This window comes from Cervus canadensis, chromosome 24, assembly GCF_019320065.1.
Source record: "Cervus canadensis isolate Bull #8, Minnesota chromosome 24, ASM1932006v1, whole genome shotgun sequence".
Lineage (NCBI taxonomy): Eukaryota > Metazoa > Chordata > Mammalia > Artiodactyla > Cervidae > Cervus > Cervus canadensis.
In genome coordinates, this window is record NC_057409.1 from 40,131,124 (window position 1) to 40,146,919 (window position 15,796).

General features: G+C 50.2%; 1 protein-coding gene and 1 long non-coding RNA gene across 5 annotated transcripts in view; one reads left to right on the forward strand and one right to left on the reverse strand.

The window, feature by feature from the left end:
• NRP2 (neuropilin 2) overlaps nt 1–15,028 on the reverse strand; it is a 120,095-nt gene extending 105,067 nt beyond the window's left edge. For all 4 annotated transcript variants that reach the window (XM_043445653.1, XM_043445652.1, XM_043445655.1 and 1 more), the window contains exon 1: nt 14,097–15,028. In XM_043445653.1, coding sequence (XP_043301588.1) covers nt 14,097–14,169 — 73 coding nt within the window. In that variant the 5' untranslated portion in view covers nt 14,170–15,028. The remainder of the gene's footprint in view (nt 1–14,096) is intronic.
• On the forward strand, nt 402–11,280 carry LOC122426605. The gene is made up of 2 exons (XR_006265196.1): nt 402–508; nt 10,610–11,280. It is a non-coding gene; the product is annotated as an uncharacterized LOC122426605 (long non-coding RNA).
• Nucleotides 15,029–15,796: the final 768 nt, after the last annotated feature.

Below are 15,796 nucleotides of genomic sequence, written 5' to 3' on the forward strand. Positions count from 1 at the left end.
CGGCCAGAAGTCAAGACTCCGGGCGCTGACAATAGTGGTTTTGTGGTGCCGACCCACAAGTAAGCCTGGTAACAATTACATGTGATACAGAGGAAGCATATTCACTTCTGGGCCAGAACAGGCCCTGGAGGGTGATTTCAGCATTTTTTTTTTTTAAAGAAAAAGCAAAACCCCCAAACACTTAATTCCACAGGCACCACAAATTTGATTTATTATTTCATTACACATTGAGTGGAAAAATCTGCATTAGGGAATCCAGTGGCTCTGATCTCAGAGTTTCGACAAAGGTGCTCTGTGCGTGTGTTTTCTCTGAGCTTTTATCCGCGGTCCTTCCTGCCTGGTCACCACCAGCAGAGTGTGCTGCTGCCTTGTCCAGGGGTGACCAGCCACTGGGAAGGCAGCTGCAGGGGAGGAACTGCCAACCCCCACCCGCCAGCAGTGCCCGGCTGGCGGTAAACAGCTTCGTGGGGGCCAGGAGGGAAGCGGGCAATCTTCAAAGGCAGAAAAGGTGGGTGATGACATTTGATGCATCTTATATTTGGGAGTGAAGTTCTGTCATCCCCAGGAGGGGTTCTTGGGAAATGAGAAAGGGGGGGAGGTGCTTAATCCCAGAGTAGAACAGAAGACGGGAAGGCACAAGAGACCTAGAAATATTCAGAAGCCTCTCGGAGACCTTCCTAAGATGTGTGCCTCTCTTAGCATCAATCACGATTTAATATCGCCATCTGCATGGAGCAGCACGGGTCCGTCAATTATGCATTCCGGCTCAGCAGCTACCAGACAGGATGGGGGCTTTCTCCTGTGTTCCCTCTTTGAGGAAAGGGTCATGCATTTTTTAACTCTACAGGTGCACTCTCCTCGTCCCTGTGTCGGTTGGTATTACTGTCTTCCAGACCTCTGCTTTAGATTACCAGCCTGACAGGCTTTAAATGCATAAAAGATGGGCACGGCGCACAATGGTGGTTGGGACACACAAATCCACGCAAGTAGCCTTTTAGGCATCGCGTCTCCAAGAGCTCAAACTGTGCCGCGGTCAAGCTGCCCAGAATCTAATGGATTCAGGTCCCATTTCCTACTGGGTGGAAAACAAAAGCAGGCCATTTCCTCTGGTTAGCAGAGACCACATCATCCTCTAACTAATGACCCCACGCCCTCCCCAGGCCAGGAGGACAATGGGCCCAGCCTTCCCGCCCAGACGGAGACGAGGCCAGTGGTGGAGCTGGGTGCCACCCGTCCCCCCTGCAGCCAATCCTGCAGGCTTTCCAGGGGTCTACACCACTCAGCCACGCTGGACACCCAGCGTCTTCCAAGAAGGTCAAACTGTGGCCCATTGGTCTTTGCTCACGGGTGGGAAATCGGGCTGAGAGTGGCCCTCTGAGGAAGTGGAGCTGTCTGGATTTAGATCTCCAGCTGCATGAGCTAAACTGGCAGGAGAGGAAATTTTCTACTGGGTGCAGCTCCTCCGCCAGCTGCTGTACTGAAACGACAGCTCTGCTCCTGGCTCACCCCAAACCACACCTTTTAACACAGAACTCATCACAGGGCATCTGAGCTGAGCTCCTGTTTGGTCATCCAAACTCCCTCCCTCCTTTCAGCATCCCTTCCCTGTTCCCCTCCCATGTCTCCTGAAAGAGGAATTTTTCTTCCTCAACTCCCTGCCTCCCAAGTTTAAGCTTTTAGCACTAAGACAGGGCACACATAATCGGCAATAAAGACAGGAAACTTCTTCATAAGAAGGTTTCGTTTCTCACCCACATCAGTAATAATTTCCCACTTAAAAAAGAAAAATCAAGCTATATATATCCCATAGTGGACAGTCTACATTTTCTGCTGTTAAAACTCACTTAACCAGAGGAAATAGGAGTAATTCATTTCTTTTCTCCTGTTCTTTCTTTATCTGAAGAATACCAAGGCACTTATTAAAATATTTAAGAACTCATTAAAACATCTGCTTTGCTTGCATGGAGCTAACCTTTTTAATATCCAAACATTTATAAACTCACATTCTTGTTTGGATGGCACGCACACTCAGAAACACACACACACACATAGATATTGAACACACATCCGGGACACATAATTATTAGAAATTCACACTTCAGTCCTATACACACATTCACACCCTCTCATAAAATATCACACATCATTTGCACAGACATATATCCACCAAGATAAATACTAGAATCTCCATCTCTATTTTTCTTGGAGAGAACTAAATTCTTGAAATCTATCATCAGTAAAAACTGTAAAGAAAACACACTTAATTCTTCTCCACCTCCTCTTGATAACTGATCTTTCATTTCCAGGTTTGGGGACCCTTCTGAAATACAGAAGGGTCTGTCTGAAATACAAACATGCCTCCAAGAGAAATGAGCTAGATTTTCTTCTGAAGACCTGCACCATCCAGGGCTCAGGAGGTCTGTGTCACGTGCCAAAAGGAACAGCATAAATGTTCTCTATGTGTTTCAGAGGAGTCCAGCCCAGCCAAGAGGGAGTTGAACTCAAGGGCAAACGCCTTTAGGCCAATCTCCACATATAGAGGCAAGGTTGACCCCATTGAATTTTAGCTACTGAGCCTGTCTGGCAAGTTGACAAGTGACTTCTTTCTGTATTTGGTGAATACCTTACACCTGGGGCAAATTCATTCCTAAAGAGAATCAGGCAAACCCAAGCCTGGACAGTTCAGGGCAGGTTTTCTCCTATATCTGAGAGGGAAGTCTAAGGGATGGGCCAGGTCAGGTTAGATAAAGACCTTGGGGGTCTTTGGACCATGGATGAAAGGATTCAAGTGACACCTCTAGACATGATTGAAATCAAGGGACTACAAAGTTCTAAAGTCACAAAGGTCTGATTTACCCCCATAATGACTACTTAGGTGTTTTAATTTGACATATAAAAGGTCAGGTTATTTCTGACCTTCGTATCTTTCTGTTTCTTTGTTTGTTTTTCTCATATGCTTTTGTTTGAGGCTTGCCAGGTGGCACTAGTGGAGAAGGCAATGGCATCCACTCCAGTACTCTTGCCTGGAGAATCCCATGGACGGAGGAGCCTGGTAGGCTGCAGTCCATGGGGTTGCTCAGAGTCGGGCATGACCGATCGACTTCACTTTCATGCACTGGAGAAGGAAATGGCAACCCACTCCAGTGTTCTTGCCTGGAAAATCCCAGGGACAGAGGAGCCTGGTGGGCTGCCGTCTATGGGGTTGCACAGAGTCGGACACGACTGAAGCGACTTAGCAGCAGCAGCAGGTGGTAAAAATCCCACCTGTCAATGCAGGAGACATAAGAGATGAGGGGTTCGATCCCTGGGTTGGGAAGATCCCCAGGAGGACAGGATGGCAACGCACTCCAGTATTCTTGGAGAATTCCATGGACAGAGGAGTCTGGCAGGCTCCTCCAGTCCACAGGGTTGCAAAGAGTCAGACATGACTAAAGAGCCTTGTTTGCTGGTAAGCTAAGTACCATCTGATACTGCCTAGGGGTACCGGTTCCTGGATCAGGTAAAGGGACTCTGGACCCATCCACTTACAATTCTAAGGCACTCTGCCAGTTTCCGAAGGAACTCGGCCTCCTATAGGACCCAATTTAAGACAAAGCACTGATTCCTTGGTAATACAATTTTTAGGAAGTATTTATTAAAAAGGAGTAGCAGATCTTTTAAAAAAAATCTGGTCTGCCTCCTAAGGAAATTCAACTGGAGTTGTTTTTAAAGGAACACTGTATGGCCAGGACTCGAAAGTAATCAGATTACAGCGGTTTACTTCACAATGGCCAGGTGACAGCAGCTACAAACTTCGGGCTGTTCCGCACAGACCAGTCAGATCTCTCGGTGTAACTGAACTGAAGGTAAAAGTCCGTATCAAAAACGGGGAACTTAGGCTGGCTGGATACGGGACTGGAACATCAGGTTGTTGTCAAAGGCGGGCCTGGGAAGGGGACCAGGCTACCAGGAGGGGGCGGGGCTGATGTTATCAAAGGAGGGGATGCAGGCACCTGGATTCCTAACGCCCTGTGGCCTGCCTGTGTCTCAGTTTCCTCCACTGTAATTCCGGGAGCGGCCGCAATTGACTGTGTCGTTTTCAAAGTTCTTTTTAGAAGTGTTTGTTTTTCCCTTGATCAAAACTGGACCCAGAACTCCAAAGTGCAAAGCCACTAAAAGTGAAGCCCTTCTTGGGTGTGGGCACAGATGGGTGACAGAATCAGTGCCGTATGCCTGCCTTGGAGCCGCTCCCCGCCTTTCTGACGGAGCTTCTCTAGAAGGACTTCGGGGCTTCCTGGAACTGGGTTTGAAACCCATTAGATCTCAGTTCCCTTGTTACTTTCAAATGCCACAGAAAAGAGAACAAGTACAAGGATTAGAACACACACTATATATATATCTGAGGGCACCTGATGGAGAAAAACAGTCTCATTTCATCCCCAAATGATACATTCACAGCACAGTCTCATCCTATTACCACAGCATTGTTTTCATTTAATTATTAGTAGGAAAGAAAAGAAGAAGCCCTTTCTACGACTTCAAAAGAGAGAAGGCTGTCACTTTGTTAACTAGTCAGGAGCCTTGTATGCAAGTATGATCTCGCCACTGGAAAGCCGTGTGTGTGACCTTGGGTAGTTAGTAAACCACTCTGAGCCTTTATCTTCCCATCTATAATGAGGGGAGTGGTGCTAAAGTTCAGTTCCAGTTCTAAATTTCATAGCCTGTATACCTATGGAAGGGGAAAATCCTATAACCCACAGATGAACCTCTAATTAAAAAGATTCTCTACCCTCCTAGATAACAAGATATTTATGCAAGGTGTTGATTGTATTTCATCTGCTTGGTAAGCCTGAAACAAACTCTAGGATTCTTCAGTGAATGCATCTGTCTTGCATTATGGAGAGTTTAAATGTCTCTTTCAATCACATTAGCTCTACTGACGTGAGCTTCTTTTCTTAACGGAGTCTGTGGCTGTATATTTATAAATATAAGGCATACACAGTTCTGTGTGTGAGCTTCTCAACAATGATGCATGAAAAGAAAACAGAGAAAGAGTCTCTTCCAATCTCTCACGAAGATCTTCTAAGTCCTGTGCTCAGGGTTTGAACCAAATTTTGCTCACTAACCTTGAATAAGCTTCTTTTAAAGTGATCTCTGTGGGCCGAGGCTGGATTTTGTTTTATTCAAAGCGACTTCAGCCTGTCACAAGACAGTCTCATAAAAATCTGTATCTTGGCTTAAGCTGGGAAGAAATGAGCCAATCCATCAGCCCAGGAATGTGGCTGTTTGACCACTTCCTAAGGCAACTGGGAAGGGATGCAATCTATTCAATTTATGGGGCTGGGTGGCAGTGAGTGATCCACTCCTGAAGGCACAGCAAATGAAAATTCCTGTGAACTATTGCAATGAGAAAGTTCAAAATCTGAATAAAAGAACTGTCTGGGAGGGCAGGAAGGAGGGAACGGGAGAGTGGGAAAGGAAGGCAGCACTTGAGCATGGAAAAAGGAGTGAGGAATGAGGCAAACTTCCTCTGCTAAAACACCTCTGGTGAATTCACCAAGAACGGAACTGGAAATTGGGTCTGGAAACAGGCCTTTGGAACGTCTCTCCTCAATCTGGATTCTAAAAATGAACCTTCATTTAATCGTTAAAATGTAAGTTTGATGCGATTACCTCCCCTGACCTCGAATCATGCCACCTGTGGTAACCTTGTTATTTGTCATCTTATATCATAAACAAATGCAATTCCAATAGGGCAGCCAATATAATATCATTAGTTGATATTTATGTCCACTCTTTCCCAGCCCACATTGCAAATGCAATTTTGATGCCATTGATGAGAGATCTGGGATTACAATTCCTGACCATTTCAACAGACATTTGGGGAAGGAAATAGAAGAATAATAATTTTAGGGTCTCTCCAAAAGGTAATATAATTGTTTTCATTTATTTTGATTAACAGAAAGCTTCTGTCGAAACATTCATGGCTCCCCATTGGTTAGTAAATGAAATCCAAACCCTCTGGCCTAGCAATTTGGACTTTGCATTTGGCCCAAGCTATTATTTCCAAACTTATTTGCAACTATTTGCTTCCACACTGTCTAAATGGCCATTTCTGAGTGTTCCCCAGTGTTCCTTCTCTGCTCCCTTTTCCCGTCCTCTGCTATGCCTTTCCCAGCTCTAAACCCATCTAAACTCTCAATCCAGGTTCACATGCCACCTCCACCCTCCCTGATCCCCCAGGAGTAACCTCTTCCAGCTTCTGAGGCTGAAGCTCTTTAGCATCTTCTAAAGTGTGAGAGAACCTTATCCATGCTGCTGGACCACCTGTTCATCTTTGGCAAACCTTACGGCATCAAACCCAGAGTCTTTGCCAAAGATCACACTCAGTGAGGCTTGATGAATTAATGAGTTAATAATTGACTAGGGTAACAACAGGTGGTTCAGTGGTAAAGAATCCACCTGCCAATGCAGAAGATGTGGGTTCAGTCCCTGGGTCAGAAGATTCCCTGGAGGAGGAAATGACAACTCAATCCAGTATTCTTGCCTAGAAAATCCCATGGACAGAGGAGTCTGGCGGGCTACAGTCTATGGGGTCGCAAAGAGTCAGACACGACTGAGCACCTATGCACGCTGACTCAGCAGGGTAATACCCAAAATATCAGTAGATATCACAAATTCTAAGAAAGCCTTATCACAAAGTATTCTGTGTGTCCTGCCTCCACCCTTCCTTCCCAACTCACAGCTGCTATTAAATGTAAATATTTTTTACTGGCGAACCAGGAGTGTAGAGGACTTGTCTGGGATAATAATACCTAGTCATAGATCAAGGTAGAGCTAGTGTGAACTCATAGGACACAGTAACCTCAGATAATGATGACGAAGTTCAAAGGACATTACACTTTAATTCTAATAATGGTAAAATTAATTTTATCTGAGGGCTTTCTTACCCCCTCATTCCATCCCCCCATCCTCCCAAGGGCAAGTTCTAGATATTTGTTTTCAGTAGCACCAAGAAGCTTCAAAGTACTACTTTATCCCTAAACTCTTGCTGCATTTCAGTTCACTCCTTTCTACCCATCCTCCCCCCTCAGCTCCCTTCCCCTGGCCCCCAAGATGCCTTTTAGGCACATCTGTTTTATTTTTCCCCTTTATCAAAATAAATTATTTTTGCCGCTTGGTCCAGTCATTTACAATTCCCTTTATCTCCTTCACTGAAAGACTGGCCAGAACCCAGAGCCCTGGCTATCACAGGATCTTGAGAGGCGGTGAACAGGGTATCACTGGCTGTGTGCATTAGACTGGCCAGCAGCCCCATCCAAGGCATGCTTTCCTTTTGTTATTCCCAGCCCCCTCCTTTTTTTTTTTTTTTTTTTCTGGATTAGATCATGACTCTCTTATGAAGACCCAGAGGGAAATGGGATTATTAAGAGTCTTGCTGGGTAAAAGCTATTTTGTCTTTACAACGACTTTTTTGAGTTCAGCTGCTGAGGGGCCTTACTGCCAGAGTAGAAGTTATTACACATTTGGGGAGCCCCTTCCATGCGGCGCTTCTTGCTGAGTACACTTTCAGGGATGAAGGATGGAAGAGGAGGAAAGGAAGGAGAGAGATTTAAAAAATCAGTAGAGGCGACAACTCCGAAAGTGGAAAACCAAGGCGAAAAAAAAAGTGTAAAGAACTGATGTAAATCTAAGATGAGAATCCAGCAGAGAACATGCATCTCTGAAGAACAGGGTGCCGAGAGATTAACCTGACGCTTATAAAATCAGACAAAGGTCTAGTGGGGTAAGAGCTGAGAATGAGTAATTATTTACTGATTTTTTTTAAAAAAGAACAAACTCATAAAAGTAACACAAACTTACTGCAAGGGTGTTAGTGTGCTTTCTGTCTTTCTAAGATCATTAGATACTATTAACCCCACTGAAGCTGTTTTGAAGATTAAATGACTTCCGAACAGGCGGCTTAATACGTACTCAACAGTACTCTATGTAATCTGAAATAGCCCAACACCCTAGAAATCAGTCAGCTATTAGGATCAAACACACTTACAGATAAAGACACTGAGGTGGACAGAAATTAGGAATTCAGGATCACTGAGCCGACAGGCGACTGACAGGAGGTCTGGCTCTAATGCTCCAGAAGCCAGGAGGTCCGATGAAGGTCTCCGGGAACCGTGCAGTGACAAACTTATTCAATAGCATTTAGAGACAGACAAATGTTTTCCCTGTTTGAAAACTCCTTTTTCTCTCCCAGTGCCAGGAATCTGTGTGTGAACAATGAGAGATGTGTTCAAGGCTGGGGTGTGAGTGGGCTGGAGGCACTTAACACCTTCTTCACTCCCAACACACAGGCACTGTGTTCCTTGTGTTCCTTGTCGTCCTGGCCCTCTTTTCTGCTTCCTGGAAACCAGGGTGTGTGTTTAGGGGGAGGGTGTGGCGGGGGTGTGAGTAGATCACTCAAGTCTGAAACTATGTGTCACAATATCAGAGGGTTTTTTTTTTTTTTTTTTTCTCCTGGCAGTTTCCATTTCTCTCCTGTCTCCTCAATCCCAGTCTTCTCCATCCTAAATGCCACGGTTGTTATTGTTCTACTGGAGAGGAGCAGCAGTTTCAGAGATGGGGGATTTATTTTTATAGCACAGCTGGTCTGCCAAAGGTCACATAATTTGGCAATGTTCCCAGTGGTTAAAAATTAATTTCTCCTTATTAATACAACCAAGGTCCCATAGGATCGGAGCTCAGCCTTATCTAAACTTGACAGCTTCCTAAACCTTTAGAAGATGCTTTCAAATCCTGGAGGGCCAGCCACACTACAAGGCCACTGTCCTGGAATCCACCCCTACTGATTCCTATTAGGTAATGAGCCCATTAAGCCCTTCAGCCATTTCTCATAGAGGCAGCTAAAGCTTTGGAAAAGGCTGTGGGTTCTCCAGGACAAACGTTCACAATGTCTTCCAGGAATGAGTTAATAAAAAAAAAAAAAAAAAGTTAATTCCTTACTTGGAAGGAATCATACAAAAACTTTTAGGGATCAAACAAGTATGGCAAGTGACAAGAGACAAAGATTATCCAGTGGCTAGTGATGGTATCAGATGATAAAACACCTCAAATATGCTAATGATACTACAAACTAGTGCCCAGACATCACCTTTCAAGTCTTTTCTCCTCAGTGCAAGAAATTAAAAAGGTATTATGCTTCTGCTCCGTTTTTGAAAAAAGGAAAGTCTTGTCTCTAATTTCCTAAAGTCTTTCCAAACAGGACTTTTGGGGAATAGATTCTGAAAATTCTTTACCAATGGACCTGGCTCTGACTTCTGACAGCCCAGAACTGTCTCACACTTGGGTCACCCAAAGACAGCTCCTCCTCTTGAGTGCTTTAATAAGCATTGAGGCAAACGACAAACACCAGACAGGACCCTCAGAACCATCAGGCCCGGTGTCTCTCCCAACTGACCCCCCCACAGCCCTCTCCCCAGCTGTTATTCACTTTCATGCCTCATTGCTCATGAATTGGCATTTGAACTCCTAGTCTCCTCTACACTGTGAAGGCAGGAACTGGCCTTTCAGGTGCAGAACATGAACTATACAGTACGAGATGCGAGCCATTTGGTACACAGCAGGAGACCTGTCTGGATAGCTCAGGGTTCCAGTCACTGCAGCCTTCGAACATTTCATTTAGCCAACTGGGTGCTCTGTGGCTTAACTGAGGTCTCCTCAGCATGATATAAAAGTCCAGACCTGCGGGGCTGCCTGGGCAGTCACAATAGGACCAGGCACAACTTGGACCAGAAGGGGCTTGCCCTGGGACCCTCGTGGGGAGCGTTTCTCTTTCCACTGTTTTGCACTGTGTGCTCTGCTGGCAACTAGCACTAGCTTCACTACCTCCAGGGGCTGTTTATGGGGTAAAATGGAGTTGGTACTCATTGAAAGCCGGCAAGAGACCAGTCCCTAAAAGTCTAGAGCAGGTCGTCTGTGCCAAACCCAGGAGTTTATAGTTCTACTTGCAAATGTTTATGCCTGCCCACAGTCATCGGGCAATTTAGGGAGACAGAAGAAAACAAAACCGAAAACGCTCTTCAAACTCCTCTCCTCCCGAGCCTAGACCGTGGATTTGTCTGAACCCAGACCTGTCTCCCACAGCCAATTTACACCTCTTATCTGATCATCCTGTCCAGACGGAAGCCTGAATTGACCGCTTCTGCCAGGGACCATGGCAATGGTGTTAAAACTCAACCACAGATCAAAGCTCTTCAGGCAAGGGGCTGGTAGGGGTAGGAGGCGGGGGTAGGGGTGAGGGTTGGGGGTGGGGGTTGATGGTTACAGGGTCCGTGTTCTTTTGGCCCCAAGCGATGAGACCCGAAGGCTGGGAAACGTCAGGGCTGGGAGTTACCATCATCTGAAAGGAACCCATTGTCAGGGCCTGATGATTTCCTAGCAAAACCCAGTTCCCCGCAGACCACGAGATTAAGTCTAGCAAAGGGGAGTTTCGTGGCCAGGCGCTGACCGTGAATGGCCAGCGCCAGGGGGCTCTCCTCGCTGTCTGAAACCGAAAGGAGGGGAGGTGGTGGGAGGGAGGCGAGCGGTGAGCACCGGCCAATCAACCCGAGCGTCGATCTCCTTCCCCTTCCAGAGAAATGCAGCCGGAGCCGCAGAAGCGATGACACAGTGGAGCCGGATCCCCTAAACTTGGCTGGGAAAGCTGATAACCATCCCCATAACCCCCTGGTTCCCGGAGGGGCGCGCGGTTCCTTCCACCAGCCCCGACCCCGGCAGCCCTGGACCTCAGCTCGGCAGATGCCCCCCCACCCAGCCGCCGGGACTTTAGCTCCGCGGATGCCCCCCACCCAGGTCGCTGGGCGCCTGGGCGGGACCTGGTGGGAAAAAACGCGGTGCGCTAGCCCCAGGCGAAGGGCGCGGGCAGCCGGTTAATCACAGCTCGCCTCGCCTCCATTAACTTCTGTTGATATTAAAAAGAAATCAATCAGTGAAAATGCAGCCTTGGCCGTGACTATTTCTTTTTCTCCAGTGGAAAAGCAAAGAGCGAGGCGGCGGCGGCGGAGGGGAGGCGGAACTCGCCGGCGACTGCAGAGGATTCTCCCAGGCCGAAGACCGCAGCGGAGACTTAACTTTCTGGCAGTGGGCAGTGCTGAGGAAATGCCGCAGCCTGCTCCCTGGGGGTGTCCTTAGAGTGAGGAGGAGGGGACAAAGCTGGAGGAGTTGGAGGCGGCCCACTTAACCGGGCTGGAGCTCCGGTTTTGCTTTCTCTGGGAATATTTTTGCCTAATAGAATGTTTATGGATCGCTCGGCTGCTTCTACTGCGTAGCCCAAACAAATCGATGCGGCGTTAGAGACGGCGCGGGGTGGGGGGTGGGGAGGGCCGGCTGGGGGGCCACCACGTCCCCACCACGTGCAATGCCCGCGCGCCGCGTGCTCTTCACCTGTTCGCGCGCACCGGCGGGCGCCCGGCGCGCAGCGCTACTAAAGTTGCGCGCATTCCCGCGGCTCAAGCTGCCACCCTTCTGCCTCCAACCTCAGGTCCGAATCCCACCCCGGCTTTCCGCCACCAGCTCGGCCAGCGCTCCGGCCCCCAGCCCCTCGGAGCCCGCTCTCTTGGGGTGGCGGGGGAACTGCAGCGCAGAGTGAAGTGCAGGAGGGGGCGCTCCCTGCAGGGCCTTCGGAGCTTCCCCCGAGTTCCCGAGCGGGGTTAGGAGGGCGGCGGCGCTGTGATCCGGCAAGGCGGCCGGCGTGGCAAGGACTGGGGCAGCCTAGTGCGCGACGCCCACTCAGCTCCCAGCCTCCAGCCAGTGCGAGAGGCTACGCGCCGTGGCCACGAGGTTATTTGCTCAATTGCTCCCCGGCTTGCTCCTTCCGCCCGTCCCCCCACCCCACCCCAACTAGTCAGAGTGGGTTTCAACCGTCGCTGCAGGCTGGGCCCGGCCCCCTCTCGGCCGGCGCGCACCGGGTGAGTCAGAGGTCTAGCTCGGCCTCGCCCTTTACTACCCGCTGCCAGCTCCCCCGGTGCCAGTCGACTGTTCCGACCAAAAGCCCTAGCAGCCGGCGGTTCGCGATCGCCTTTTCCGGGGGCTGCAGAATATCCACCCCGGGCGGGCCCCAGCTCCGCGTCCCGTAGGGAGATCCCACCCTGGGTCCGAGGCTGCCTGAGGCCTCAGAGAGGGTGACCAGCCCGCGCTCCCGCCTCTGGGCTTCTCTAGAAGTGACGCAGCGCGGCCCGGGGCCGGGGTGGGAGGGGGCTCTGCGGAGAGCGCGGGAGGCAGGTGGCAGAGCCGGAGTGGGTTTGAGCGGGTGTCGCGCACACACGTACACACTCCGCGCAGCGCTCGGGGACAGATGTGAGAACATCTGGGGTACGAGGTGGCCCCTGAGTCTTTACGACCCCTCCCGCTCCGCACAGCACATAGCACCTGAAGTTGTGTGTGTGTGTGCGTGCCAATGTGTACGCCAGTGTGCGCGCACTCGCGCACCCGGGCCTACCGGAGTCCGTGCCTGAATACATAATGTACCGTGGGCATCCTCGCCGCGCGCGCACGCGGGCACACACACACACACACACACACACACACACACACACACAGAGCGAATCACACAAACATCCATAATTTATGCCGCTTTCAGGTCTGTGGGAGGTAATTTAATTTCGCCTCAAGCTGGGAATTTAGAATTAAGAGAACGGGGAACTGAAAGCCACTGGAAATTTCCTCAAGTGGGACCTGCACCCATCTCTTTGATACGATTTGCGGCTGCTCTGAAGACCATTAATGGCAGAGAAGAAAGCAGCAAACGTGTGGGTCTGGAGAGTAAGGGCGTTCACGTATCTTTCTTTCCCTCAAATAAACAGCCACGCTTCAAGTGGGGCGCGTGCCTGTGTTGGGGAGTGAGAATCAAGAGTCCCCGGCTCCCGCAGGATCGACTAACCCGCTGTGATGGGGAGGACCCGGGAGGCTGCCAGGGGCTCGCGCTACCGCTGCGGTGGCAGCCTTAGACGTGCCTCCGGGTAAGGGCACTCCAGGAAGCGTTTTTCTCCTCTCTCTTTTCTCCATTTCCTCCAGGGATGCTTTCCCCACTCTCCATCACCTGTAGCAGCTTTCAAGAGTTTTGTCAGATTCCAGAGACTCTTGTCAGAGGGGAGAAAGGCTCAGCCCGGAAAGTGGTGTGGGGAAGCAAGAACGTGCCCCACTGGATTTTCTGGAACCAGAGAGCCCTTCTCAGAAAGAGCAGTGCCCCTGGCCAGACTCCACTCCCTCCCCGCTCCACCCCGCCAAATACTTGCCCCAGACCCTTCTGGGCCTTGCAGTGCTCATCTCTGCAGTCTGTCCACACACCCTTTTTGGCAGTGGTTGAGAACAAATTCTACCCAAAAGTTTCTAACCACTTCACAAGAGTGAGAGACCTTTGAGGGCCAGGCAGTTTGTTTTATCTAATACTAGTTTTAAAAAGAACATGTGATATACTTCCCCCAGAAAATATATGGAGGCAGGAAAGAGAACTGGACGACCAACCGCCTTGGTTGGCAGCAGCGCCCAGCGCGGAGCCCAGCCAGGAGACAACTTGCTCCATCAGCCTGAGCCCAATGATTCGGAGGCTCATCCACACACTCTGCAAAGAAGCCACAGCATTGGAAAACCCAAACTAGATTCTTGTATTTCCCAAGCCCTTCAGTTAACATTGCTCAATGTAGCTAAGTGGAGGGAATGCAAATGATTTATATTTCGCTGGCTAGGTTGAAGAAACTCATGGGAGATGTGTTCTGCTTCAAGACAGGGGAAAAAAATCCCCCAAAACTGTAATGCAAAGGCTTTGTAGTATTTTTAAACCTTTGATTCAGTCCATATGTGACATCTGAACACCGCCAAATTCTGTCTATGTTTCAAAACACACACACAGGCACATACTCCTAGCAGGAAAGAAAAGTTGGGTTTTAGCAGCAGTGGTGGATTAGGGAGGGCCGACTGGGATCTCTCTCTAAATTATTCAGTATTGAGCGATCCTCCTTCTCTTGCCATTGCGTGTGGCCCCCTGCGTTAGCAGTTGTTTTTAAAGGTAAAGGCATGCTGAAATGAAAAAAAAAAAAAAAAAAAAAAACTTTCGGGGGGCTTACCTGCTTGGCCTCTCACTTCATGTCCTGAAAAGTAGAGAGCTAGGAAAATCCAGGTGAGAGGAAACATATCCATTTTGGAGAAGGCTTTCTCCAGAGCTGTTTTTGTAGATTTCTTGTTTAATGACAAGTCTTTGTGTTTTTCGCTCGCTTGTGTTCTTCCTTAGTGTCCTCTGCAAAGGTTCCTACCGGTCAGTGTTTCGCTCCTGAGTCCTGGCGGCCTGTCGTCACCTTTCTTCTTGCTGGGTCCCCACCTCACCAGGAGGAGGGTAGCTCTTGAAATCAGCAAAGAGGGAGCAAGCCGGGAAGAGAGGATGGGTTTCCTCTCTTAAAAACAAAACGCATCTATGTCCTCTCCAGTTCCTCAAAGTATCATTTCCTTTATCCTACAACATTCCCGAGTATTTCCCGTTAGCCAAGCGTAAAAAAAAAAAAAATAATAAAAGAATAAAAATACAAGCCAGGACTTGCCTTGGGCATCACACGGCCCCCAGGCAGCTGTGTGATCTCAGAGGCGTACACTGACATACATCCCTCCGCACTGGGGACCGGCACGCGGGCGGAGGCACAGACCGCCGGACGGCCCGAGCGCGAGGCGGCCGCCCAGCTCTCGCCCTCGCCGGGTTCCCCTAGCAGGAGCCTCCCCTAACGGCTACACCCGCTTGGCCAGCCTCGCGAGGGGAGTCTGAGGAAGGAAGCTAATGCGGCTGCGGCTGCTGTGGCTGCCGGTGGTGCGGCGGCGGCGGCGGCTGGGATCGCCTGGGAGTGAGCGAGCCCCTCTCCGAGTTCGCCCGCGCCCGCCCTCACCTCCACCTCGCCCAGCGCCCGGCAGAGTGTCTGCGCGTCTGAGGATGTGCTGGGGGCGGGCTGCGGGCTGGTGCCTAGCTCGCGTTCTCTGCTTCCCCTCCGGCTCCCCCCGCTGCCTTTTCAGGCCGAGCAGCATGTGGATGTCAGAGCCGCGGCAGAGCTATCCGATTACGCGCCGGCTCAGGGCCCGCCCCTTCTGTGTTCCTGATTAAAGAGGCAGCCGCGGAGACGCGCGGCGCAGAGGCGAGTGCCGCGGCACCCAGCTCGGGCGGGGCGGCGGCGGTTTTCCTCCGGCAGCGGACGGATCAAAGTTAAGGCAGCTCCCCCCTCAAGCCACCCATCTTCCACACAGCACCTCCCGCCCACCCTGGCACCACGGCGGCCGGGTTTCGCCAGGCCGCCCGTGCGTAATGCCCTGCAGAAGGAGAGCCCCCGGGCACCTCCCGGGCGCGCTGCCCTTGGCCGCTTGGCCCCCGTCCGAGGGAGACTCCGCGGGAAACGGACGAAATTCTTGTCCCCCCGCCCCCGATTCCCCGACTCCGGTGCCACACACGTAGAGCCCAGCACAATGCCACGCGCAATGGCGTTACAAGAGGAGTTGGCGTACGGTGTTGGGAGCAGGGAACCCGGCGCAGCTCAGCCATGCGTTCGCCCAGGCAGCAGTGCGTGGCGGCGACACACACGCTCAGCCCTGGCTGAATAAAACCCCAAACACTCCTTGCGTTTACTACTCAGATCCTTTGTTGTGTCCCAAACAGACTCCTCTCCTCTGTGCGTGAGGATTTAGTTTTCCCTGTGTTCCTAACTTGTAACTATCAGAAGAGGAAAGACGTTCTTCAAAGCAAATTTTCAGGTAATTAAATTGGATTCCGCCAACCCTCCACAAAAATGTCCAG